The sequence below is a fragment of the Rhinatrema bivittatum genome, chromosome 2 (genome assembly GCF_901001135.1).
Source record: "Rhinatrema bivittatum chromosome 2, aRhiBiv1.1, whole genome shotgun sequence".
In the NCBI taxonomy this organism is placed as follows: domain Eukaryota; kingdom Metazoa; phylum Chordata; class Amphibia; order Gymnophiona; family Rhinatrematidae; genus Rhinatrema; species Rhinatrema bivittatum.
In genome coordinates, this window is record NC_042616.1 from 605187606 (window position 1) to 605214647 (window position 27042).

General features: G+C 41.3%; 1 protein-coding gene across 2 annotated transcripts in view; it reads left to right on the plus strand.

Annotated features, from left to right (window-relative positions):
- Nucleotides 1-8258: 8258 nt before the first annotated feature.
- PSMA8 (proteasome subunit alpha 8) overlaps nt 8259-27042 on the plus strand; it is a 57335-nt gene continuing 38551 nt past the window's right edge. Inside the window, exons 1-4 of one of the 2 annotated variants that reach the window (XM_029591163.1) lie at nt 8259-8489; nt 16302-16428; nt 19694-19818; nt 25515-25637. In XM_029591163.1, coding sequence (XP_029447023.1) covers nt 8388-8489; nt 16302-16428; nt 19694-19818; nt 25515-25637 — 477 coding nt within the window. In that variant the 5' untranslated portion in view covers nt 8259-8387. Of the gene's footprint in view, nt 8490-8770; nt 8807-16301; nt 16429-19693; nt 19819-25514; nt 25638-27042 lie in introns of those variants that run through there. The other variant, XM_029591164.1, reaches the window with a different exon arrangement.

A 27042-nucleotide genomic window follows, 5' to 3' on the forward strand; every position in this document is an offset into this window, starting at 1 on the left:
AGCGTATATTATTTGAATCATGTAACCGAAACTCTATTGGCACCTACTAGTTAATTTATAATCCTAACCAGACTTATTTATGTGCCTATCTGTAAACCGTTGTGATGGTATACTACTAAACGACGGTATAGAAAAGTTTTTAAATAAATAAATAAATAAATAAATAACATTTGGTGCGATGCAAATGAGAAAAAGGGGAGGATATTGAGGTGGGAATTTTTGCCAATTGGGCTGGGCTCACAGTTTTGCGCATGGCTTTAACACGAATTTTAACCAAACCTTTTTCATTTGCGTAAAGCCATGTGATAGGGCTTTATTGCAGTTGCTATGTTTTTTGCACATGCTGTTTTGAGTGGTTTTAAGCTGAGAAAGAAAGAAGGGGAGAGAGAGAGAGAGACTGACTAGCCATAATGCCCTCAAGCTAGATAGTTATTCTAGGTATTTATCTCTCTATGGGAGGCCCACCTAGTAACTCGAGGTGAGGTTTAGGTATTAGTGTAGGGGTTAGGGGCCACTTTGCTAAGTTGAGAGAACATTGCACAAATCTTATCTTTGGATGAGTTTCCTCACTCCGAAGGTCTTCAAATCTTCACTAGAGAGCACTGTTCTGTTCGTACATCTCATTTTGAATGTCAAAGTGGCCCCTAACCCCTACACTAATACCTAAACCTCACCTCGAGTTACTAGACGGGCCTCCCATAGAGAGATAAATACCTATCTAACGTGAGCATATTATGGCTAGGCTCTCGCTCTCTCACACAGCTTAAACCTACTATTGCAAAGTGAGAAAAAGTTATTGCAATTTGCGCTAAGATAGCACTTTGCATAGGTATTAGCGCAAATTGCAATAAACTACCTATTACCATAAAACACACCGTTTTTCCTATCACATGCGATATTTAGTGCATTTTGATAAATCCAGGCCTAAGTTTGTTTCATAAGAAAAACACAGCAAGGTTTAGTATATTTTGAAATAATTGCCTCCAAGAAACTTGAGAATATAGAAAACACAATAAGAAGCTTGAATTTAAGGGTTCTCAACTTTCCAGTGCTTAAAATCTATACTACCTATAGATTTCTTTAAAAGTTATATTGTGAAAGTTTTGAAGATTCCAGCTGATACAATGCCTCTTATAATGAAGGCATACTACTTACCACAAGAAGAGATAGAAGCTTCGGGAGCAGTGGCTCAGGAGCAACATAATATGGATATTACTGATATATTGGAACTTTCTCAAGAGACAGAGATCTCTCAAAGGGGAACTTTGTTAATTTCTTTTGCCTTTATGAGTGAAAGGAATACAGTGTTAAGGTTTTTCCTGCAAAATAGGAATATAACTTTTCATGGAAAACACATCTGGATCTATCCTGGTGTGACAAGAGTTACACAAGAATGACGAAGTAAATTTCTGTCCATGAGAACTGAAGTTCTTACTCATGGAGGGCAATTTTTACTACGCTATCCATGTAAATGTTTAGTTAAACATCTAGGGGCTAATTATGTATTTTTTGAACCATCCCAGTTAAGGGCTTTTCTGGACACTCTCTCCTAAAATGGTCTCTCATGCAGTCTTGATAATAAGAAGAGACGTAGGCCTGCTCTCAATCTTTTTCTTCTTTTTATCTATTTCCTGATGAGATTCTCTCCAATACTGTTCTTGGTCTCCCCCAAATACTTTATTATTTCAAGAATGTCAATAATTATTACATTATATACTATGTGGTAAATACCTATAGTTTTTTTTCCTGTGACATTCCAATTACTGGTACAAGTTATCTTGTGTTAATTGTAAATGCAATTAAAAATAAAATTATTAAAAAAAAAGAAAATGATTGAAGCAGCTTAAGATGATCATGATGTACTTGATTCTTATCAATTTGGGTTTCGTTCACACCATAGTATAGTGCCCTTACTACTAGCAACTTTAGATGTGTTCCAGCATGACTTTGAGAGGATAAGAATATATTCAGTGGACATCTTGGCAGCGTTCGACACACTGAATCATAACATTTTCATATCCCATTTGGAAGATATTGGAATATCAGGGTAAGTTATCATTCCTATCAGATCAAAACAATTTTTGAATTGTTATACCATTACTACCGCAGGGCTGCAAGAGCTGGCACTCTCAGCCACAGTATTTAACTTATCTTCACTCAGTCTATATCTTACTTGCCAATTTTGGAGTTGGCTACAGACTGTATGCTCATGAGACACAGCTTTTTATTCCAATAACAAATAGACAAAACTTTAAATATAGCAGGTCGATGTCTGGGCTCAATTCGTGAATGGATGAAGGCTAACAAATTATCACTCAATATTACAAAAACTAACAATAATTCTTAGTTGCTTTCCATCCAAGAATTATGCTATTTTCTTTAAGTTTGAAGACTGGTCATTCAACATTTCATCAATAGTATGGAATTTGGGAGTTCTGTTGAAACCTGACTTATCTTTAAGGAAGCAGATAAAACATGTAGCCTCGATTACATTTAACAAACTACGAGTATTATGGTATCTAAAACCTCTTATCACATAATGACTTTCAGATGATTATACAGTCTCTAGCCTTAGGATTAGATTATTACAACACGCTATGATGGGAACTCTTATACTGGCATGCGGGTGCACATTTACTCCTATATGCCAGCTGGCATCCAGAGACGCAGCCAGTTTAGAACATATGCGCATATATACATGCATGGTTTAAAATAGGCTGAACGTACATATGTGTACCCAATTTTATATGGACTCACACGTGCACACAAATGCTGCCTCTACCACGTAAGTGGGGGGACTTTAATAGAAACACGCACCAACACAATTACCATTTAAACCACTTCATTCCCTTCTTAACCCTGTTGCTTGAAACCCTGCTGATATGCCTATATATTTTTGTTTAGGACTAATATGCCAACCATAGCAGAAATAAATTTACATGGTAGGGGATCCCGGTCCGTGCTTGTGAGTGTCAGTTATGCGCTGGTTTTATTCATAAATCCAAGAATGCCCCGCCCCTTTTTTGGATTTTTTCCATTTATGCGTGGACCGGGAGATACGGGTGAACTTGGGCGTCTTTTAAAATCCATTCAGCTTGCTCTGGCCCAACATATTCATGTATCTCCCAATTTTGGCACGGGTTGGGCTTTTAAAATTCACCTATTAATTTGGACTTTCTCACATGTTAAAATGTCTACAGGCAGTCCAAAACTACAAGACTTCTCACTGGTTCAAGGCTATCAGATTATATTTTAATATACTGTACTCATTACACTGGCTCCCAATAGTGTGGAAAATGCAATTTAAAATTGTAACCTTAGTATTTCATGCACTGTAGGTAATGAAACACTGACATGTATCTGTGCAATGTTAAAGATATACCGGCCACAGAGAGCGCTAAGATCTTCAGCTTAGATCTACCTTCATTCCAAAAGGAAGGGTTGGATGAGAAAAGAGAAAGAGCCTTCTATGTAGCAGGGCCAACCTGTTGGAATATCTTACCTGATAAGATCTGCACAATAAAGTGCTATTCCACAATTAGAAAGCAAGTAAAAGATTTCTACTTTAATCAGGCATTTGTGTACATCAAGCAGCAAATAAGCTAGTTGATGATGAAGGTAATTAGATCATTATGTAGCAGAATTTGAAAGCTTATTAAGTTTTATACATCTGTTGAGTGACATTTAGTTAAGGTTTACGATTATTTTGTTTTACAATTTTACAACTATTTTTAATATTTTTTTTACAAAGTATTAATTATGCACATTTCTCAGTTATGCATCAATTTGTTAAATATGTATTGACATGTCGTGATAATATTCAAATTCTGTACTATGACTATATATGTTTTTATTGTAACCCACAAAATACATTGGATTGTGCAGGCTAGAAATCATCAGTTTAAATAAATAAATACATTTTAGTAGCAGGTCCAGTCTCACACAAATAGGTAGCATTTACTGTGAAACAGAACCAAACCTTGCAAACTGTACTCTCTCTACACTGTAATTTTTATTTGCATTACTATTTTATAAATGTTTCCCTTTTTATTTTGCAGAGACCTGCTTGGGATCTACACTAGGACTGGGGACCTAGTCTAGTACTTGTGAGGGAAATAGGAGTAGAGCATATCACTTTGCTATAGCACCCCTTGTGTGGTTGCTGCAGTGGGGGGCTCCTGCCTGCACACGAGCAGGGCTTCCCAAACCTGTCCTGGTGACCTCAGAGCAAGTCAGGTTTTCAAAATATCTACAATGAATAGATGTGCATGCATTAGAAATCCAGCATATCCAGATGTATCTCATGCATATTCACTGGGGATATCCTGAATATCCAATAGGGTATTCCAAACAAACATTTACTGTAATACTTCTTCAATGTTTAGAAATATACTTCTTAAATACATCCATGATGAAACCCCAAATCTCAATTCTGCTTGTCTGTAGAAATGTCCCTAAGATATCCTTCCTTACGGTGCAGTTGTGTAGCCACGGGTGGGCCTGGGTGGGCAGCTGCCCACCCAATTTAGACCCAGGCCCACCCAACTGACACCAGAACTGCAAGGCTGTCGCGGGATCCCATCCCCGCGACAGTGAAGAGGAGAACCCATGCCTGGCGCGCCATCACGGCACACGTGGGGAAGCGGTCCTACAACCATATGGCCGACCGATCTTCCTGTTTGCGGGGGGGGGGGGGGGAGCGGAAGCGCAGTGCACAGCTTCCACTTCCTCCCCCCAAAGCAGGAAGATCAGCTGGCCTCTCCTGCTATCTTCGGGCCGTATGGCCGACCGATCTTCCTGTTTGGGGGGGGGGGAGGAGAGCGGAAGCGCCGCACACAGTTTCCGCTTCCTCCCCCCAGAGCAGGAAGATCAGCTGGCCTCTCCTGCTATCTTCGGGCCGTATGGCCGACCGATCTTCCTGTTTTGGGGGGGGGGGGGGGGGGGAGGAGAGCGGAAGCACCGCGCACAGTTTCCGCTTCCTCCCCCCAGAGCAGGAAGATCAGCTGGCCTCTCCTGCTATCTTCGGGCTGTATGGCCGACCGATCTTCCTGTTTGGGGGGGGGGGAAGAAGAGTGGAAGCGCCGCGCACAGCTTCCGCTCCCCCCCCCCCCCAGCAGGAAGATCGGTCGGCGGTATGGCTCGAAGATAGCAGGAGGCCAGTGGCAGCAGGAGAGGCCAGCTGATCTTCCTGCTCTGGGGGGAGGAAGCGGAAACTGTGCGCGGCGCTTCCGCTCTCCTCCCCCCCCCCAAACAGGAAGATCGGTCGGCCATACGGCCCGAAGATAGCAGGAGGCCAGTGGCAGCAGGAGAGGCCAGCTGATCTTCCTGCTCTGGGGGGAGGAAGCGGAAACTGTGCACAGGCTTGAATGTGTATGTGAGGATGAGAATGGGAGCCTTGTGTGTGTGTGGGTGAAAATCGGACCCTGGGTGTGTATGGGAGTGAGAATGGAGTCTTGAATGTGTGTGGGTGATAATGGAAGCTTGAATATGTGGATGAGGTTGGAAGCTTGAATATGTGGGTGAGGTTGGAAGCTTGAATGTGTGTATATATGGGTGAGGATGGAAGCTTGAATGTGTGTATATATGGGTGAGAATGGGAGCCTGGGATTGTGTGTGTGGGTGAGAATGGAAGCTTGAATATGTGGGTGAGAATGGAAGCTTGAATATGTGGGTGAGGATGGAAGCTTGAATGTGTATATATATGGGTGAGAATGGGAGCCTGGGTTTGTGTGTGTGGGTGAGAATGGAAGCTTGAAAATGTGGGTAAGAATGGGTGCTTGAAAGTGTGTATGTGTGGGTGAGAATGGGACCTTAAATGTGTGTATGTGTGGGTGAGAATGGGAGAATGGGTTTGTGTGTGTGGATGAGAATGGGTGCCTGGATGTGCGTCTGTGTGTGCATAAGAATATAAGCCTGGGGAGGGGTGAGAAAGTGAGAGCTTGTATGTGTGTCTGCAGAGAATGTGAGCTGGGGGGGGGGGGGGAGAGCATATGAGAGTGAGAGCTTGAGTGTGTGAGGGAGTCTGTGAGAGAAAGCGGTTGTGTGTGTGGAAGGGAAGAAGACAGTAGTAGAAAAGACACTGAAGAGGAATTAGGAAATGAGCGACAAGGGAAAAAATGGGAAAGAGAGACCAGGACCAACTGATTAGAAAAATACAAAGATCAGACAACAAAGGTAAAAAAAAAAAAAAAAATATATATATATATATATATATATATATATATATATATATATATAGAGAGAGAGAGAGAGAGAGAGAGAGAGAGAGAGAGAGATGTTAGCAATTTAAATATGTCATCTTTGGGAATGTGCATTCTTATATTTTTGTATTTTGCTCTTTCTTAAGTATTCCACTGTTCAGACATTTTAGTTTCTCAGGCTTTCTATTTTGGCTTTATCTACATGTTTCTGTTTCTAATTTATAGTCTCTTATTTCTATATTAGGTAAGGGTCGGTCTCAGTTTTGCCTGTGTGTGACAGAAATGCAGTATTTCTAGCATATAGTTTCTCTGTAGTAGTAGTCCAGCCTGTTGATGATTAATTATATTTTATTGTATTTATGAAGATTTCTGGGTTTCTGCAAAGATGGTTCATGAAAGAATACATTAATTTTTGTTTTATTATATGATTGGATTTGATTGTTTTCTATACTTGAAATAATTGAAGTAAATTATTTTAAAGTTTCATACATGACACATAATGGCTGTTGCAAACTACTTAGAAAGCCATTCTAGGGTGCAGTATATGGCATTATTTATCAGTAAGAAAACAACTAGTAGACCTGCATGCTTTGTGCCCACCTATGTTAACCTTGTGCCCACCCAAAAAATCAATTCTGGCTACGCCACTGTTACGGTGTATGAGAAGTAAGGCTCCAGAATAGAATGGGGTACCCTAGCCAAATTGGCTCTCGCCTTCCAAAAATATGAAGATGCTTGAGTTCACAGATGTTTTCACAGACTTCAGTTCTCAAGTCTGTGAAAACATCTGTGAACTCAAGCATCTTCATATTTTTGGAAGGCGAGAGCCAATTTGGCTAGGGTACCCCATTCTATTCTGGAGCCTTACTTCTCATACATTGTAAGGAAGGACATCTTAGGGACATTTCTACAGACAAGCAGAATTGAGATTTGGGGTTTCATCATGGATGTATTTAAGAAGTGTATTTCTTGACAGTTTATAAACAGCAAAGAAGTATTACAGTAAATGTTTGTTTGGAATACCTTACTCAAGTGACCAACATGATTATTTGAACCTGGTACAACAAATCCCAAAAAGCCCGAGTACACCTACTGAAGAATTTTCGCCCTGCACCTTGGTTCTGGATACTTAGACTCCCCCCCCCCCCCCCCTTGCAAATCCATCTTAAGCAGGGTTGTGGGACTGAGTGTTACCCCTGCTTTGTCAGTCAGATATACAAAAGAGGCTACAATTTTAAATCACTTTATGTATTACTTTGGGAACATATTTAAACAGTCATAATCATAAAATTATCTGAATCTACTTATTTTAACCCACAAAGCCCCAGAAAGTTTTCTTCTCCCTTTTTCTATTTTAAAGATTCCTGAACATAAAGCAAAAACTTGTGATGAGGAAGACAGGAAAGTGTGTTACAGCATTACTTATCTGAGGAAATAATATAGGGAAGGCATTAATTTTAAGATGCACTACAGAGCACCCTATTCAGCAAAGCATTTTTCCCATAGACAGAAAGGACCTGATTTCAAAAGACTTTACATGCTTAGAACTCGGTTGTACAAGTGTAAATGCACTTTACCCATGTAAGCAGGCTTTTGAACGTACAATATATGCTATTGAATTGCCAATAGGTTTTACCCAGGTTGCATGCACTTAACCCAGATAAAAAATGGTTCTTGAAAATTGCTATAGCAGCATGTTGCATTTACATGTGGATCTCCTTTGAAAATTCTCCTGAAAATAGGAAAAATAATTATTTGAATAAGTCTAATAGTATTCCCTCTGCCAGTTTCAAGTTTGGTAGGGGGTGCCTGCTATCAACTACAACAAACTAGTTCATCTTTTTGCCATCATTTTCCCTACGAGGTCGCGCTCGCCTGAAGTTTCTCTTTTTCTTACAAGTTCTTTTCTAGCCGGGCAGTTAAGTTTCCAACCCTTTGGAAATAGGTTCGGGCGCCGGAGTTTAATGCGGAGCGCAAGCGCGCGCGCGCCCCTCCGTGCTTCCCGCTCACATTCCCAAAACGAACGAACTCGGCTTCCAGGCGGAATCCTCGGCGGTGACGTTCGGTTTCCAGGCACGAGCGCGCACGTCCCACTTAGCTTCGGCTTCGCCCTCGCCCCAGCTTCTGCCTTCCCTAAAGCTCCCCCCCTCCCCCGCGTCAATCAAGCCTCAGCTCGCCGAGGGAAGGATGGCGGCGCGCTACGACCGAGCCATCACCGTCTTCTCCCCGGACGGGCATCTCTTCCAAGTGGAGTATGCGCAGGAGGCGGTGAAGAAGGGCTCTACTGCAGTGAGTGTGTATCTTCCTTTTATCACCGCGCCCCGGGCAGTAGCAAGGGCCCGCACAGATACAGCCGGGTTTAAGGGGGAGGGGGCGCGCGCGCGCGTCGTGAGCTCATCCTCGCACCGCCCTGTATGCAGCTGCCGCGCGTGCCGACCCCTCCTCCTCGCGGTCGGAGGGTCGGAGGTGGCGGCTGATGGCTTGGTGCAGCTTGTCGCTCTCTGTTGGTCTCTCTCTCTCTATTTTTTTTTTTTTTTTGCGGCAGGAAACTTTTCTCAGGCCTAAACTAGCTCGCGTCCCACCGAATGATTTGGCTCTCCTCGGAGGTAGCTGCACTTTTAGTCCCGTCTTTAGGGTTAGCAAAATGTGAATTTTGATTTGGTTTAATTAGCTAAGATCGGAGGGCGTTGCCTCCCCGAGGGAGCTCAGCGAGTAGCGGCATGCCGCCGACTCCTGCCTGGGTATGCAGACGCAGCAGCTTCTTTCACCCAGCTTAAAGCTCGACTTTATACTTTTTTTTTTTTAACTTGCATATCAAGATTCACCTCGTTTGGCTAGGATTCAAGTGTAAGATATGAGCCATGAGCTGAGAGGGGCTGTCACCTGATTACATTGGAGAGACCATGATGTAACCATCTTTGCCAAAACAGGCTTAAAAACCTAACCAATAAAAAATTAAACTGTCCATAGCTCTGCCTATCTGTAAGTGATTGTTTAAGGCTTCTGCTGTTCAAATCCTACCCTAAACATAATGCAGTTTACAAAACCTTCGCTTCTGTTGTGCTTGATAATACCCATACTACCCAGTTTTATTACCACACCAATATTAGGATAAAAGTCTTTATTTTTAAAATATTTTAGTGTTTATCTTTAACTCTTTAAAGTGACTATCAGATCCAGAGGTCATGAGACATAGGAAAACATGCCATTCTTAAGGATCCTTACTGTGGTGAGATCTTGCACAGCTGATCTTTCTTTAGGAATAAAATAGAAATGATATTTAAATGATGAGATTTTAAGAAGATGAATTAAATTGTTCTTTAAAGAAAAAAAGTTAGGTTTCAAGAATTCAGAGTCCGGTCCGGGAGACTGGGCCTGCCAAGTCATTTTCTGTCAAACACCACTTTGTTGTTAAAATACAATTTCCCATTCTGCACCTGTCTAGAGTCGCCCATTCCATACAGGGTTGGGCTGGTGCAGTCCTTCCTTTTCTTTCCTCTCCCCTTCCTCCTGTTTGTTTCCTCTGCCCACTTCAGTATGAGATAGACTAACAACATACTGGTGACTTGAGATAATGAACATGAATAGGAACATAAGGTTAGTTTAAGCCACTTGAAATGAATCATTCACGTCAGTGTGGACAAAAAAAAGCTCCTACTGTCCAGTCATGTAGGGATCTCAGTTCAGAAATCCACACCTTAAATACAAACTGAAACAGCCATTATACAGATGAATGGCACTTGCCATGTTGAGGGGGTAGGAAGAAAGCCCAGGTCAGTAATAATGGCCTTTTTTTTGTTGTTGTTCAGCTTTTACAAGACATTTATTGGCACAAATAGACATCAAATTACAGATGTAGATTTTTGAAAATATTGAGATTTCAATTTGTAATCTGCCTTATGACTGTTTACTAAAACAATATGCTAATCTATATCTAAATTAGAGTTGGTACATTCTTAATCCAGTGCATTCCTGAGTTCTTGGTAGGTTCTGGCTGGGGACTACAATGTTGTGACCTCTAGAAGAACAGAGAGTTCGTTCTAGGTTTTGGGAGCAGAAGGGTGTGCCTTCCAGGGTTTCTCTGATGTGCTGAGTCAGAACAGCAAAAGTTTGTTTCATTGGGAGTTTATTCTAATTCAGTACAAAATCTGTGGAGTCTATTTTACCAGCAACAAAATCTCACTGTTTTGTGACCATCCTTTGAAAATTTGACCTGCAGGCACTGCAGAATAAAACCTGTTGTGCAGACTGGAACTGAGATGAAGGCTGGAATGTGAAGGGATAATATGCATTTAGAACAAAGTAACAGACTTGAATGTAACCTTTTGGATGCAGGATTAGGAAGAAGGCCTTCTTTGATTTACTTTGTATCGAGCATGGAAGGTAAAGTTGATATTTGAACTGAGAGAGTTTGTGCATCTCTGCTTTCTGCACAAAATATTTGTCTAAAAATTGTCTACCTTCAATCATGGATGTTATCCCTGGTGTTTGTATATAATGTCAAATCATTTGGAACTTATTTGAGTGGTAATAAATTGCTTGTCTGGACTTTGATTTGAATACAGAGAGTTAGAAGAGAGATGTAATATGCTCCCACCAGTAGGGCCTAGGCTTTCCAGCTTTTCCCTGCTATGGAAAGAACTCACAAAAGCCCATTCCAGACTGCTCAGAAACAACCGGGATACAAACATTTATGCAGAACCCTAACCAAATTAAAATACACATACAGCAAGCCTCTTCCCAAAACAGGGGCTTGCTGCATTCTGTTCAATATCTTTGCGATTGATATGGTAGAGAGATTAGAAGGTACAATTTGTCTTTTTGCGGATGACACTAAGATATCCATCGGAGTGGACGCACCTAAAGGAGTGGCGAGAATAAGTGACCTGGAAAAACTGGAGAAGTGGTTGAAGGTTTGGCAGTTGGGTTTCAATGCCAAGAAGTGCAGAGTTATGCATCTGGGGTAAGGCGGTCCAAAAGAGTAGTATGTATTTGGGGGGAGGAGGGTTGAAAGACTGATGTGCACCAGTTGGAAGAGATACCTAGAGGTGATGATGTCTGATCTGAAGATGGCAAAACAATGTGACAAGGCAGTGGCTAAGGCCAGAGGAATGCTGGGCTGCATTATAAAAAGCATGACCTGGAAAAAGGAGGTGATACCACTGTACAGTATTATCTAGGGTAAGGCATCATCTCAAATACTGTGTTCAATTCTGAAGACCAGAACAAGGCAATCAAAATGGTATGGGGTTTATATGGTAAGCTATATGAGATGAGACTAAAGGACCTTAGTATGTATATCCTGGAAGAGAGGAAAGACAGGAGATATATGATAAAGACCTTCAAATACCTGTAAAGAATTAATGATGCACAAAAATCAAATCTTTTCCAGTGGAAAAGAAGCTGAAAAATTAGGGGTCACAATATAAAATTCCAAGGGAGAAGACTCAAGAACATTCTTAGGAAATATTTTTTTTCACAGAAGGAGTGGTGGATGCCTATAATACCCTCCCGAAAGAGGTGGTGAAGACAAAAACGGTAATGAAATTCAAAAGGGCTTGGGACCAACACAGAGGATCCCTGCTAGCTAGACAATGGAAATGACCAAATGGGGTAACTTTATTATTACACCTAAAGTTTACATTTTTGTTATAAGCAAAATGAGGGTATTCTATAGCCTGTAGGGGACAGCCCCCTTCCCCTCATCTGTCTGTCTGAGGAGGGGCAGTGCTATTGAAGATTACCTCTTATTTACCTTCATTGTGATCTGAGTAGCCCAGGAAAGGACAGCCGTTCTCCTCAGAGACAGACTTTTATTGATCAGACATACTGCTTAAAATAGTACATACCACTTGTGCCATTTAGGTCAGAAACTTAACTACAGCTTTGCATATCCCTAGTGAACTCAGAGCAACACACAGCAGATAACTTTTACTCGCTTAGGATGATATCAATAGACTGAGCTAAATAACCCTAATAACTTTAGAAGATACTAGAGTGGACTCTGTAGTTGGAAGTCCCAGAGGCAGCGTCTGCCGAAGGAAGCATACATTCTTGGCCCTGGTCGCTGGCTGGGCTAAGGAGACTTGACGAAGAAAAGACAGGTTTAACTCAAGCTTCCAGGTAACAGACAGGATTCTCTTACATGCAGTGCCTTCAAGGACACAGGAGCTCATCAGCTTCATGGCAGGGAGGTGGCAGGGTGCTATGGCTCAGCTGTCTTCAAGTGTTAATGGGTCATCTTCCGATGGCTGCCTCCCTGATCCCCTCTCCCCTACTACTTTTATGAGGCAAGACGTGCATATGTAAGAGCTCATAAGTAGTCAGGAGCATGACAATGGGGTCTCCTCTTCATTTCAGATTGCTAGTTCCCCCACTCTGGCACATGACAGCTCCTACTCCATGACAACTCCTGACCAGGGCTCGTGATCTCAGTTTTCTGACATCTTGCCCAATGAGCTGACCTGGCTGTGGCAGAGCTCACCTGTGAGCTGACCAGTTTGATAAGTCCAGCTTCTTGGATTGGCTGTTCTTGTCTCTAGGCAGATTTGGGCTCTGCTGCAGGTCCTGTGACATCTTACTCATCCCTGGCTGCTTGTCTCAGGACCTTTTGTTTACAGAGAAAAGTTGTTATGCTTCAGAGAGGTCTACTTAAACAGCTGTGCTGGCAGAGCAAATAACTCAGCCATGTATTGCTATTCTGGCCAAAGTTCATCATCCTTGTATCCATTTTGGATCAGAATTCATATTGGGGCGGATTTTAAGAGCCCTGCTCGCCTAAATCCGCCCAAATCCGGGCGGATTTAGGCGAGCAGGGCCCTGCGCGCCGGTGAGCCTATTTTACATAGGCTCACTGGTGCGCGCAGACCCCGGGACTCGCGTAAGTCCCGGGGTTCTCCGAGGCGGGCCAGGTCATCGCGGTGTTTAGGGGGCGTGTCGGCAGTGTTTTGGGGGTGGGTCCGGGGGCGTGGTTACGGCCCGGGGCGGTCTGGGGGCGTGGCCGCGCCCTCCGTACCCGCCCCTAGGTCGCGTCCCGGTGCGCTAGCGGCCTGCTGGCGCGCGGGGATTTACGTCTCCCTCCGGGAGGCGTAAATCCCCCAACAAAGGTAAGGGGGGGGTTTAGACAGGGCCGGGGGGGTGGGTTAGGTAGAGGAAGGGAGGGGAAGGTGAGAGGAGGGCGTTAGAGGATTCCCTCCGAGGCCGCTCTGATTTTGGAGCGGCCTTGGAGGGAACGGGGGTAGGCTGCGCGGCTCGGCGCGCGCCGGCTATACGTAATTGATAGCCTTGTGTGCGCCGATCCAGGATTTTAGCGGATACGCGCGGCTCCGCGCGTATCTACTAAAATCCCGCATACTTTTGTTTGTGCCTGGAGCGCCAACAAAAGTACGCCAACGCGCCTTGTTTGAAAATCTACCCCATTTTGTTGCAGAGTAGTAAAACTTCTGGTATCTCCTATACGGTTAGTCTGCATGGAGCCACAGTTGTTTCTACCCTTAATAGAAGACTTGGGGGTAGCCTGAATGGAGTGACTATAAAATTTAAAAAATTCTGAAAATTTGGCTGGGCAGACTAGAATGACCATTTTGTCTTTATCTGCATCATTCACTATGCTATATGCATTTAAGATTACGCAATAAAAGTCAATGGGAAATAAAGGGGCTTGCCCAAAGTCACAATGAATATCAATGAGAGCAGCAGGATTTGATTTGTGGACTGCTGGTTCCTAGTCCATTATTCTAACCACCAGGCTATTCCCTCTCATTGTCATACAGAAATTTTGTTTTATTCAAAAAGGACAAAAGTACCTTTATTTAAAATTGGTAATGTGGTAGATGATGGTCAAGAAGGACCTATTGGTTTGCCCATGCGGTTCCACCCAGTTGTTATTTTCACTAATTCTCTACTACTTTAGGTACATAAACACATGAATTCCAATACCTTAAACTAATGCTCAGTACGCCCAGCCAACCTCTCAACCCTTTTTGTACCACTGCCTTTTAAATCTGTCTCAAGCATATTTACATTCCAATACAACATTGGCCTCTGCCATTTCCATTAATAGGCTAGTCCAAGTCTTGTCATCTTTCTTTTTGATTCTTACAAGTGCCATATTGAAACCAGTATCCAGGCCTGTCTTTTTATTAATCCCAATTGCTGTCAAAACTGAGGCCGTTGGTAAATATCCAGCTACCCTGTGCTTGTTAACATTAGGGTTGTAACTATGGCTGTTCTATGTTAGTTGTCCCATTCTTAAGAACATAAGAAAATGCCATACTGGGTCAGACCAAGGGTCCATCAAGCCCAGCATCCTGTTTCCAACAGTGGCCAATCCAGGCCATAAGAACCTGGCAAGTACCCAAAAACTAAGTCTATTCCATGTAACCATTGTTAATGGCAGTGGCTATTCTCTAAGTGAACTTAATAGCAGGTAATGGACTTCTCCTCCAAGAACTTATCCAATCCTTTTTTAAACACAGCTATACTAACTGCACTGACCACATCCTCTAGCAACAAATTCCAGAGTTTAATTGTGCGTTGAGTGAAAAAGAACTTTCTCCGATTAGTTTTAAATGTGCCCCATGCTAACTTCATGGAGTGCCCCCTAGTCTTTCTATTATCCGAAAGAGTAAATAACCGATTCACATCTACCCGTTCTAGACCTCTCATGATTTTAAACACCTCTATCATATCCCCCCTCAGCCGTCTCTTCTCCAAGCTGAAAAGTCCTAACCTCTTTAGTCTTTCTTCATAGGGAAGTTGTTCCATTCCCCTTATCATTTTGGTAGCCCTTCTCTGTACCTTCTCCATCCATTCTTGGAACCACTGGTACCACTCTTTGCACATTAACTTGTATTCTCTACTTTTTGGCTCTCTATGTAAATATGACTGAGAAAACATTCAAACACATCCCTCATTTTCTATCTGTTTTCTTTCTCCTACCCTTAGCACTGCATTATGTGTCCGTTTCAAGCATAATTAAATACAGTCACCATTTTGTTTGCTATAGCTTCTTCCAGTAGGCTATTCCGGTCATCTGCTATCCTCTTGGTGAGTAAACATTTTCTCATGTTTCCTTTGTCTCCCTGCAACTTCCTTTTCTGTGGAAAATTTCACCTTCTACTTTTCAGGAGCCTGTCAAGCATTTTAATATTTCTGTCATATCTCCTTTTCCCATCTTTGCTCCAGTAAGTACATTTTGACATTGTGAGTGTATTAAGCATCACTTTATAGGTCTTAATGTGCAAGCCTTATATCATTTTAGTATCCATTCTCCAAACTACTTCTGTCCCCTCAATATCCATACAAAGGTACAGTCTCCAGAATGTAACACAATACTCAAGGTGGAGTCTAGCTAGTGACCAGGGCAATATTATCCCCATTTTCCTGCTGCTGATCTCTCTGTGCAACAGCATACTGTTACATTTCCCAGTTGCTTTATTTCATTGATTGGCCACATTGAGGTAAACCAAGATTATTATGGTTAAATCTCTGTCATTTAAAGGTTTTCAGAATCTCCCTTGTTTAGTAGGTTAAGATGTGTGCCCCTGAAATACAGCAGATGAGCAGATGTTGTAAATTGCTGTAGGAATGAGGCATACAAAAATCACCCATCATTTTCAGAGACTAGATACTAGAAGTGTTGGTTCTCTGAGGATTAGATTTTTCCCTTTAAAACTTGGACTATTTTGATTGGTTGGAGGGAAAAACACTTGGCGTTTGCCGACCCTGAATTTCATGGTCCCCTCCCCCCCCACCCCCCGCCACATATCCCCTCACACACAAATTTCTAGTGCCATCACCGGTCAAGATATGCTGCACATAAGATGTTGATGCAGGCATAATTTAAGGAAATATTTCTTCATAGGAAGGATGGTAGATGCCTGGAATACCCTCCTAGTGAAGATGGTAGAGGCCAAAACTATAATAAATTCAAGACATTTTGGAATAAGCCCACGGGATCCTTAGAGACAAGGATGTGATGGTAGAGCCTGAGATTGGTTAAGGTCTGTTCCTGCATTAGCCATGGGCAAACTAGATAGGCCTTTTTCTTTTCTGTCCTCATTTTCTATATAATAGATTATCTCTTTTTAAATCTAACAGGTTGGGATTCGTGGCAAAGACATAGTTATATTGGGGGTGGAAAAGAAATCAGTTGCCAAACTGCAGGAGGAAAGAACTGTGAGAAAAATTTGTGCCCTTGATGATCACGTCTGCATGGCTTTTGCAGGTATAGTATTGCTTGTAAGAAATTGTAGGGTATTCTTTTTATTTCCTGAGTAGCAAACATGACTGTACAAACTACAAAGCACTCTAAGTTGGGACTTTATATTGGGTGTTTTTAGGACAACTACTGTGACTTTTGATGTATCCAGCAACCTACCCCTGCATTCCCACTGGAATGTCCATATGCCAGGACAATTGTTTGAGGGGCCAAACTGTTTTTATGATCTCATCCCTTCACCTGAATTAGTGTTGTACTCCATAACCCCTTTGCATTTACAGAAGCTCTATAAAAGAAGATAATTACAACACGAAAAAGAATAAGATGTTCTAAATGAAGCTATTTCAGTTCTCTTGAATCAAGTGGTTGGGATGTTTTTCATCCCTCCTGATGCAGCCTTTGAGCGAAACATGAAACATTTACTTTGCTGAATGTTTGACTCTGTGTTCTGGTAAAAGAAGAAAAGGTAATAAATTGAGCCCACTTATGGTCAGATAGTCCTAAAAAAAGAAATGCAAATCTAATTTATTCACATTCATATTTCACATAGACACAATAGTACCCAAGAAAAGTTACAACAATTCATGAACAATATAATAAAATGAAGTAATAATGATACACATAAATATGTCACAAAAGATAAATACCATAAGGCAACAAGGAGCGTGGTAAGATGTTACATGCACTTGAAAATGAACTGTCTTACTAATTAAGAGCCAATAAATGTTCTTTGTCACAAAAGCTCCTTATGTCAAACATTCAACAAAGTAAATGTTCCATGTTTCGCCCAAAGGCTGCATCAGGAGGGATGAAACACACCCCAACCACTTGATTCAAGAGAACTGAAATAGCTTCATTTAGAACATCTTATTCTTTTTCATGTTGTAATTATCTTCTTTTATAGAGCTTCTGTAAATGCAAACAGCAATACCTCCAAAATGTAGTCACATAAACAGGCGATACAGTAAGGTGCGCTCGGCCGAGTGCACCGTTGAAAACGTGTGGCCACTTGTAGGTTAGACGCGCATCTATTATCCCTTTTACAGTAAGGGGTTTAGCATGTCAAAAACGCACAGCCAACCCCCCGAAAACAAATAGTCCTCATGACATGCAAATGCATGTTGATGAGGTTACTAGTTAGTCCCTGGAATACTGAAAGCAAAATGTGCGGCCAAGCCGCACATTTTACACTCAGAAATTAACGTCTACCCAAGGGCAGGCTGAGCTTTTCTGTACACCCTCCGACTTAATATCATAGCGATATTAAGTCTAAGGAACCAAAAAAAAAAAAATCTGCCCGCCAGTCAGCGGTTAACAAAACGGATGCTTAATTTTACCGGCGTCTGTTTCCTGCTGTTGGGTTCGAAAACCGACGCCGGTAAAATAGAGTGTTGGTTGTCAAACCCCCTCCTGACAGCCACTTATACTGCTAATAAGGAGGCACTAGGGACGCGCTATTGTCCCTGTTGCCTTCTTATTAGCGCACCACCTCATTTAAATACAGATTCGTGCGCCCAGGAGAGCGGGCACTTACCACAGAGAGCTTGCTCTCCTGCATTTTTTACTGTATCAGCCTGAAAGCGGGGTGCACTTAAAATCTACTAATATGGGAAGTACCATATAAACACAGGAAAAATGTGCAGTTCTCCTTTACCAAATTATATTTCCTGAAAAATGCTAACAAAATTAACCGTGAACAAACCCATGATGCAAGGCAGCACTCATTTTATGTAATTATAATGAGCTAGTCTACAACTTTCTGGCAGTAAAGTACATTATCTTTCTCAAACTCGTAATAACATAACCTAGATACAGAGATATACTTTCTCTTGTCTGAGGGAGAATCTGGAATAAGCCCGTGGTATGATAAAACCCATAGAAAGTGAATCCTGTTGTTAGTGCTTGAATCTTTAAACATTTCACATGTTCCAACCAAATCTCATTTTACAAGACTATAAATATGCATAAACTGTTTCCAGATTGTATAAGGAAACACTGAAGTTGATAACTATAATAGCTCTGATATGATGTTGGTTTTATATTTTTATTTCACTATCTTTGATAAATTACTGGTGGTAGGAATACTTACCAGAATTTGAGTTCAGAGGAAAGGCAGAGAGGGCAGTATAGTCCAGTAGTTAAATAGAATAAAATTGGAAGACCAAACTTATGTTAGTAGTGTAGTAATTGATATAGAAAAAGTTGAAATCATAAAAATAGGCTGACTAGAGCTGTCTACTAGAAAAGAAATGTGAAGCAAACTGAGAGACACAATTTTTCTGGAGAACTTTATCAGAGTTGAACAGCAAACTCATCATAAAATGCTTATTTAATCCTGGTGTGTTTATTTTATTTTAATTTTTTTTTAATTCTCATGCTCATTCAGTCTAGTGTTATCGTCTACAGAATTCATCTGATGAGGGTTACAACACTGGGACTAGATTATGAGCATACAAAGTTTTCTACATATGTCCAGAGTACTGTGACCTGATGAGTTAGGCAATTACCAGTAATGGCCTAGGGAACATCAAGAACTGTGTAAAGGAGATGAAGTCCAGCGTTATTAAGAAATTATCAAAAACCTATAGTTGTAAGTTGGGGGTGGAAATGCCTGGAATAAATTAGTTGTTTTTAGATGCTACTCAAGGTATGTAAAATGAAGAATTTTTTTTAAATAGAACCTCCCATTTATTGCATGTTGTCTTGTCAGACTCCCAGGAGTTTAAAACTGTTCTTTTAAACATGTTTTGTCATTCAGAGTTGGCACCAGAAGTTGGTAGGATAGTGAGAAAAATGCAGAAGAGAATCTGAAACTTTAAAGCTTTGAGAACATTTATCTTGGAGTATTATCATCAATACCCTCAATCATATGTCTGTAAAAATGTGAAGTTTGTTGTCTGTCATAGACTTGCTATATCATTTTGTTCATTATTGCATGAATAACATGCTTTATATCTTGTTTCTCAATAAAGTATTGAAATATAAAAAGAATGTAAAGCATGACAATTAATGTAGTGAAAGAAATCATTAGTCTTTTGCTTCTGTGTGGATGATTTAAAATAGGCTTTCACTAGTTTTATTTTAAGTCCCTGTTTTAGTGCATCATCTCAAGTGTTCTCACTGTTTTTATTAGCACTTTCACTGACTGCGTTTGCCATCAGTGCTGAAAAATAAAACCATGTATTGTCATATAGAACATTTTTTCTCAGTGTTATTTCATTTTGATTAAAAAGAGTGTTGCATTCCTTTGACACATCTGATAATTTTACAGGATTGACAGCAGATGCTAGAATAGTTATTAACCGAGCTCGTGTAGAATGTCAGAGTCATAAGCTCACTGTTGAAGATCCAGTCACGGTTGAGTATATAACACGCTACATAGCAACATTAAAACAGGTAAGCTGCCTATCAGTGCTCAGGCATTTTTTTTTACTCTGATCGTGGGAACTGTATTCATTTACTCTAGGCCCATAACTACAAGGCTGGTGAACATATGATGGGGGTGGTGAGAGACTGATGAGCGCATGGTCTGGGAGGGAGACTTCAGGGTGATAATGTCTGATGATCTGAAGGTAGCAAAACATTATAAAAAGAGTGACTAGGACCAGAGAGATGCTAGGCTACAGAGAGAGAGGCATAACTAGAGGTAGAAGTCACTGGTGAAGCTTTACCTGGAGTACTGTATTAAGTTCTGGAAGCCTTATCTGAAAGAGGATAGAAGGGGTCTAGAGAGAGGCAACCAAACTTGTGTGGGATCTGCACCAAAAGACACGAGGAGAGACTTGAGGATCTAATAAATATGTACTGTATGCCCTAGAACAGGGTTTCTCAATTCAGTCCTAACCAGTCAGATTTTCAGGATATCTGTACTGAATATATCCCATCTCCTATCCATCCCTGACCTTGTTTGCCTGAGAGGGCAAAGTGAAAGTGGTCTGGCCAGGGGAGTTAGGAGAGAAGTTTCCTAGAAGTATTCTTACAGTTTACTTCTAGGGAAAGTCTGCTCAAAATATTTAAAACTCTGCATCCTTGCGTAATAACTTTTCTATATTACACTTTAAATTAACTATTCAAAGACTGTGATGTATATTGTGTTATTTTGACCAATATGAAGTATGCAGAATTCCCCCAATAGACCTGTGACACAGATACCCACTCTCCCAAATGATACCTATACAGAACACTTTTTCCACACTGGACAATGAGGATGCCCCAGAAGTGGAAACTGAAGCAGTAACTGTGAAAGAAAGACAGGCAATGCACACAGAAACCCCAAAATACTTTCATTCATCATAGCAGAAAGTCCCTCTGCTGAGAGGCAGTGCCGTCAGTCCCACAGAAACCACAAAATGCAACAAAACATCCTAACAGAAAGTTTCTTTTGATGGGAGACTCCATCATTACAGGCATTAACTTGGGGACTCACTCTGAAGAACACACAATAGTTAAATGCCTGCCAGGATTCTCGACTGGCAGAGATGTGAACCAGATTATCAGTGTCATTAAGGAAGAAAGTAAGGACTATAAATCAATGTTAGCATCCATCTGGGGACTAATGACCTCGCTAGAAACAGCATCCAAGCAGTACAGAGAGATTGCTAGACTCTGGGTCTGCAGCTTGGGCAAATGGCAACTGTTCACAGAAAAAGGCTGAGCCGTATAGACAAAACCTGGTGTAAAGAAGGAAAATTTAAATATATTGGGGCCTGGGGCTGTGTATGCAATAAGACTGTAGTGTAAAGATGACCCCAGATTTGTCTCTGGCAGGAAAAAGGATCAGGCGTTTAAACTTGAGGGCCGAGGTGGCAGAAAGAAGTCAATTGAATTGGAGTGTAAACCCCCCCCCCCCCCCCCAACCAATACAAATATAGAAAGTGAATGGAGAAAAAAGCAAAAACTGGACCACTCTTAAGCATAATAGAAGAAAAGGTGCCCAGGAATATCAGCAAGATGAGGGGGAAAAACTAGACAGTGATGTGCACAAATGCTTGTAGTCTCAGCTTCAAAGTTCCAGATCTGCAGGCCCCAATGGTGGCAGCGGACTTGGATATTGTAGCTATTACAGAGATTTGGTTCAGTGAGTCTCGTGAATGGGATATGGCCATCCCAAGCTATAACTTATTGAAGAATAGAGAGGACCGTAAAGAGGGAGGAGTATTTCTTCACGTCAAAAAATAATATCCTGGTAATTGAAATGCAGGAAGTGTGGGGAAAGGAAGAAGTGCTGTAGGCTGTCTTAAAAAAAAGATGATGGCACTTCCATTTACACTGGTGTGGTTTATAGGTCTCTGAATCAAACAGACATACCCGACAGGGATCTGGCCGAAGAAATCCAAAAGGGGGGAAGGAAGGGGCTCGTTAGGTATTTTAATTTGCCGGATATGATTTGGAGTATTCCTGCTGCAGAATCTGTAAGAAGTAGAGAAGACTGTAAATGCTCTTCATGGTGTTCTGCTTAGACAAATGGTTATGGTACCTATGAGGGTGGGAGCGATACGCGACCTGGTGCTCATGAATGGAGATAGTATCTCTCTTGTCAGGGTAGGTGCCTAGTGATCATTAGATTGTGGTTTTTATGTAGTTCCCATTGTTGGAGAGAAGTCACACAAAGATCAAAGTCCAGGATTTCAAAAATACAGACTTTGTTAAAATGGAGCGATATCTTGAGGAGGAATTAGAGGACTGGGTGAAATTGGGTGAAGTGGAGCAACAGTGGACCAAATGAAAAGGAGCTATTAAGGCAGCAAATCTTTATGTAAGAAAAGTAAATAAAAGTAAGAGAAAAAGGAAACTGATTAAGGATCTCCAAAGAAGTGGCTGAAAAAATAAAGGCAAAAAGATCAGCATTCAAAAAGTACAAAGAAACTAAAAAAATAAGAAGGAAGGAAAAATATCTGGTGAAAGTTAGAGAGAAGAAATCCAGGTTAGCAAAAGCTCAAGTGGAAGAAAGGATTGTCAAAGAGGTAAAGTGAGGTGACAAAATATTTTTCAGATATACCAGGGAAAGGAGGAAGGCCAGAAGTGGTGTTGTAAGATTAAAAGGAGACAGAGGCCATTGTGTGGAGAAAGATGAGGAAAAAGCAGAAATATTAAACAAAGTTCATTTTTCATTAAAGACGACCCTGGAGGAGAACCATTGCTGGTTGGTAAATGTGTGGATGGCAGTGGGTAGATAGCACCCCATTTATACAAGAGTGGGTGGAATTAGAAAAACTGAAAGTAAACAAGGCCATGGGCTTGATGAGATACATGCCAGGATAATTAAGGAGCTCAGAGAGCTGCTGGTGGATCTGCTGAAAGACTTATACAATATATCTCTGAAAATGGGTGGAATGCCGCAGGATTGGAGAAGGGTAGTGGGAGAGAGAAGAGACTGGAAAGTACAGGCTGGTTAGTCTTACCTCAGTTGTGGGGAAAATTAATGGAAACACTGCTGAAGATAAGGATAGTCAACTATCTACAATCCAGTGGATTGCAGGATAAGAAGCAACTTGTTTTTACCAAAGGAAGGTTGTGTCAAACGAAATCTGATTGACTTTTCTGATTGGTCAATGAGAGAATTAAACCAAGGATGATCATGCAGTGTGATTTATCTGGATTTCAGTAAAGCTTTTGACACTGTCCCATGTAGAAGACTAGTGATCAAAATAAGCCTGGGAGTAGGTCCCAAGGCAGTAGAATGGATTACATATTGGTTGACTGATAGATGATAGTAAGTGGTGTTAAATGGAACCTACTATAAGGAGAGAAGAGTGCTAAGTGGAGTGCCTCAAGGGCCAGTTCTGTTCAATATCTTTGTGAGCAACACAGCGGAAGGGTTAGAAAGAAAAACGTCTCTTTTGTGGATGACACTAAGATCTGCAACAGTGTGGACATACCTGGAAAAATAGAGAATGAAAATTGATCTAAGAAAGAGGAGTGGTTGAAGTTTTGGCAACTGGGATTCAGTGCCAAAAATTTGAGTCTGGCATGTGAGATGCCAAAATCCAAAGGAACTCTGTGATAGGAGGTGAAAGATTGATGTACATAGACCAGGAAAGAGACCTTGGGGTGACAATGTCTGATGATCTGAAGGCAGGAAAGCAGTGTGATAAGGTAGTGGCTAAGACCAGAGGGATTCTGGACTGCATAGAGAGAGGAATAACCAACAGGAAAAAGGAGGTGGTAATGCGCCTGTACAGGTCCCTTATGAGGCCTGGAATACTGTTTTCAATTCTGGAGACCATATCTCAAAAAGAACAGAGACAGGATGGAAGTGGTCCAGAGAAAGGTGACCAAAAATGGTGTGGGGCCTGAACCAAAAGACTTTCGAGATGAGACTGAAGGACCTAAATATACCCTGGAGGAGAGGAGGGACATGGGAGCTATGAAATAGATATTGAAATACCTGAAGAGTGTTAATGATGGATGGGAATCAAGTCTCTCTCAGTGGAAAAAAAGCTGTAGAACTAGGGAACATAATATGAAACTCTAAGGGGGCAGACTCAACAAGATCAGGAAATATTTCTTCAGAGAAAGGGTGACTGCATGGGATACCCGTCCGGAAGAGGTAATGAAGACCAGAATGGTCATGGAATTCAAAAGGGCATGGGATAAGCACAGAGGATCCATAATGGCTAAAGAATGGAAATGAAGAAAAGGGGTAACCTGTGTTAACTGGGATAATGTGCATGGAGTGGCAGTTACTGCCCTTAAGAGCGGGCAGGGGGTGGGATGGGGGGATAACCTGCATGGAGCAACAGTTACTCCCCTAACCAAAAACAAAAAAGCTTGCTGGGCAGACTGGATGGAGCATTGGGTCTTTTTTTTTTACTGTCATTTTCTCTGTTACCATGTGATGGATTTGCATGCCCTGCCTTCACTATATGCAAATAATCTCATGTATATTCATTGTGGATATCCTGAGAACCTGACTGGCTAGGATTGGGTTGAGAACCCCTTCTCTAGAAGAGAAGGGAGTCGGGGAGGATATGATTCAGACTTTTTAAATACCTTAAAAGTATTAAAAAAGCACAGGAAAACAAACCTTTTCCAGTGGAAAGGAAGCTGTAAAACTAGGGGGTCATGATATTAAACTCTGGGGGCGGGAGGGTAGACTCGGGGATCAATATCAGAAATCCTTTTTCATGGAAAGGATGGTGGACACCTGGAATGCCTTCCCGGAGGAGGTGTTAAAGACAAAAATGGTGCTGGAATTTTGAAAAGGCTTGGTGTAAATACAGAGGATCCCTATGGCAAGAGGATGGAAATGAAGCATCGGGGCAACCGCCGCAGTGGTAGCTTTTCTCTGTGACGATAACCTCCACGGACCAGCGGTTACAACCCTGAACTCCTTGCTGAGCAGACTGAATGGGCCATTTTGGTCTTTATCTGCCCTGATTTACTATGTTACCATGAGGGTGTCTGTTGTTTGACATCAGGCCTGCATCTCATAGTTTAAAAGACTGACGAAGGAGTGCTGAAGAGTCTTTGCCTTCCTGCTTTCATCCCCACTCATCCTTGCCAAATCCCAATGCCCTGTTGGTTAATAGCAACGTAGTAAATGATAGCAGAAAACGACTGAAATGGCCCGCCCAGTCTGCCCAGCAAGGTATTTAGGGTTGTAGCTGTCGCTTCATGCAGTTTACCCCCATGCCTTCTGTTTCGGATTGTAACTAATCTGGTGCATTCTACTTAGCATTGAACTGTGGCATCCTACTCTATGAATGATTATCCCTCATCTGTCACCGAAGTTTTGGCAGTTGATGCATTGTGGAGGTTACATTACATTAATAAATGGGAACAATATGAATGTCTTGCACTACTTAACACTGATGCTCCTTAGGTGATCCTGCATTTTATCTAGGGGCACCATTGGTGTCCACTGTATAACACACTTGATGAGCCAAAATCATGCCAGAGCTTGGGGTATTGCACTGACCTAGACCAGTTAGACAAATGTATACTTGGGTGTTTATTGTACACTTTAAATTTAGTTCGTCCATGTTCTGTTATAACCCCCATGCCTTTTCCATTTTATAGTTTGTTAAAAACAGACATTCAGTTGACATGGCCTCTCTGTGTTTTTAATTGTGAAAATGTTCTCTTTGCAGCGTTACACACAAAGCAACGGACGAAGACCTTTTGGCATTTCATCTTTGATTATGGGCTTTGATTACGATGGCAGTCCGAGGCTGTATCAGACAGACCCATCTGGTACATATAATGCTTGGAAGGTAAGTTCCATATCACGAACTGTAAAGCAAGCTTCTCCATCGGAAACTGGGCGCTCGGGGACAGCGCTTTTTAAAAGATGGCACTTGAATTATTTTTGGTAACTCTGTAAACCGCGTTGCAGTCCCAACCAATAGAATTTTTAAATATTTTCCCAGATGGAATCAATGCACGAGACAGAATTAAATCCAGCACATTTTAAGTAGAGTGGAAATGCAAAATGTCCCATAATGCACTGGGGTGACTCTTGCCATAGGCATCGTTATATTACGTCACCCTTACTCACTGAATGTGAAGGGGTGAACTTGTGAAAGCCCCAGGCAGAGCAGAGAGATGCTACAGTAATAAACACAAATGTCATTTTTAAAAATGTGTCCTTTTTGTAAAGTTATTCCTGGGCCAGATTTTTCTTTTGTCTTTTTCATTCAGAAATAAAGGAGGTCTGGTATGAGGAAAGAATTAAAATGCCTTTTTAAAATTATTTGCACTGCTAAAAATCTTCTATCTGACAAACCCTGTTATGCAGAGGACCTGCCTAGTTTGTCCTCTGAAAGAAAAGAAGTACTCCTGTGTCGTGATATAAAAGTCGAACTAGCACAAAAATCAAACTGTAAATATATGATGTATAGTCCTTGCAAGAATTCAAAACATCATATTTAGCAAAACTACATATAGCTGATACCGTGTAGTCTTAATTAAGGAAGCAGAGAAACCTCATACGGAAATGGCGGGCTTTATCAATGATAGCCCAAAATGCCACGTTTATAGCTGTGCAGTTACAAAATAAATTACCGACTGTCACTGTTGTATAATCATCGATTTCTCCGCTAAAGAGTTCAAAGTACCATATTTTTTTGGAATTTTATATTTTAAATTTTAACATTTCAGTTCTCCAACTTAAAGGCAGTGTGAATGCACTTATCGTAGCAGGAATTGTGCAGCGGATACATGGCATTTTGGGCTATCATTGATAAAGCCCGCCATTTCCGTATGAGGTTTCTCTGCTTCCTTAATTAAGACTACACGGTATCAGCTATATGTAGTTTTGCTATATATGATGTTGTTTTGAATTCTTCTGATATAAAAGTCAGCTACTCTCGATAGTATTTCCTTTCATCCTTAGTATTATCATTTGCTGTCTGGATAAAATTATCATACGAGAGAGCAGTTTGTGTATGTCTTCTCAATATAGAGAAGCTGTGTTAGTTCTGTCATCTAATTCAGGCAGCCTTTGATTTAAAAACATTTTTATATTGGGTAAATATAGCTGGTCCTTTTTACTTACTTTCCAAAGGGAAGAAGACTTATGAGATGTGTCTGTGTGTCCATAGTAACCTTTGTGTTTGGACACACTAAACTTTCAGAACATGTCAGGGAGTCCAAGGTGATCTTGACAGGGGTATTTCT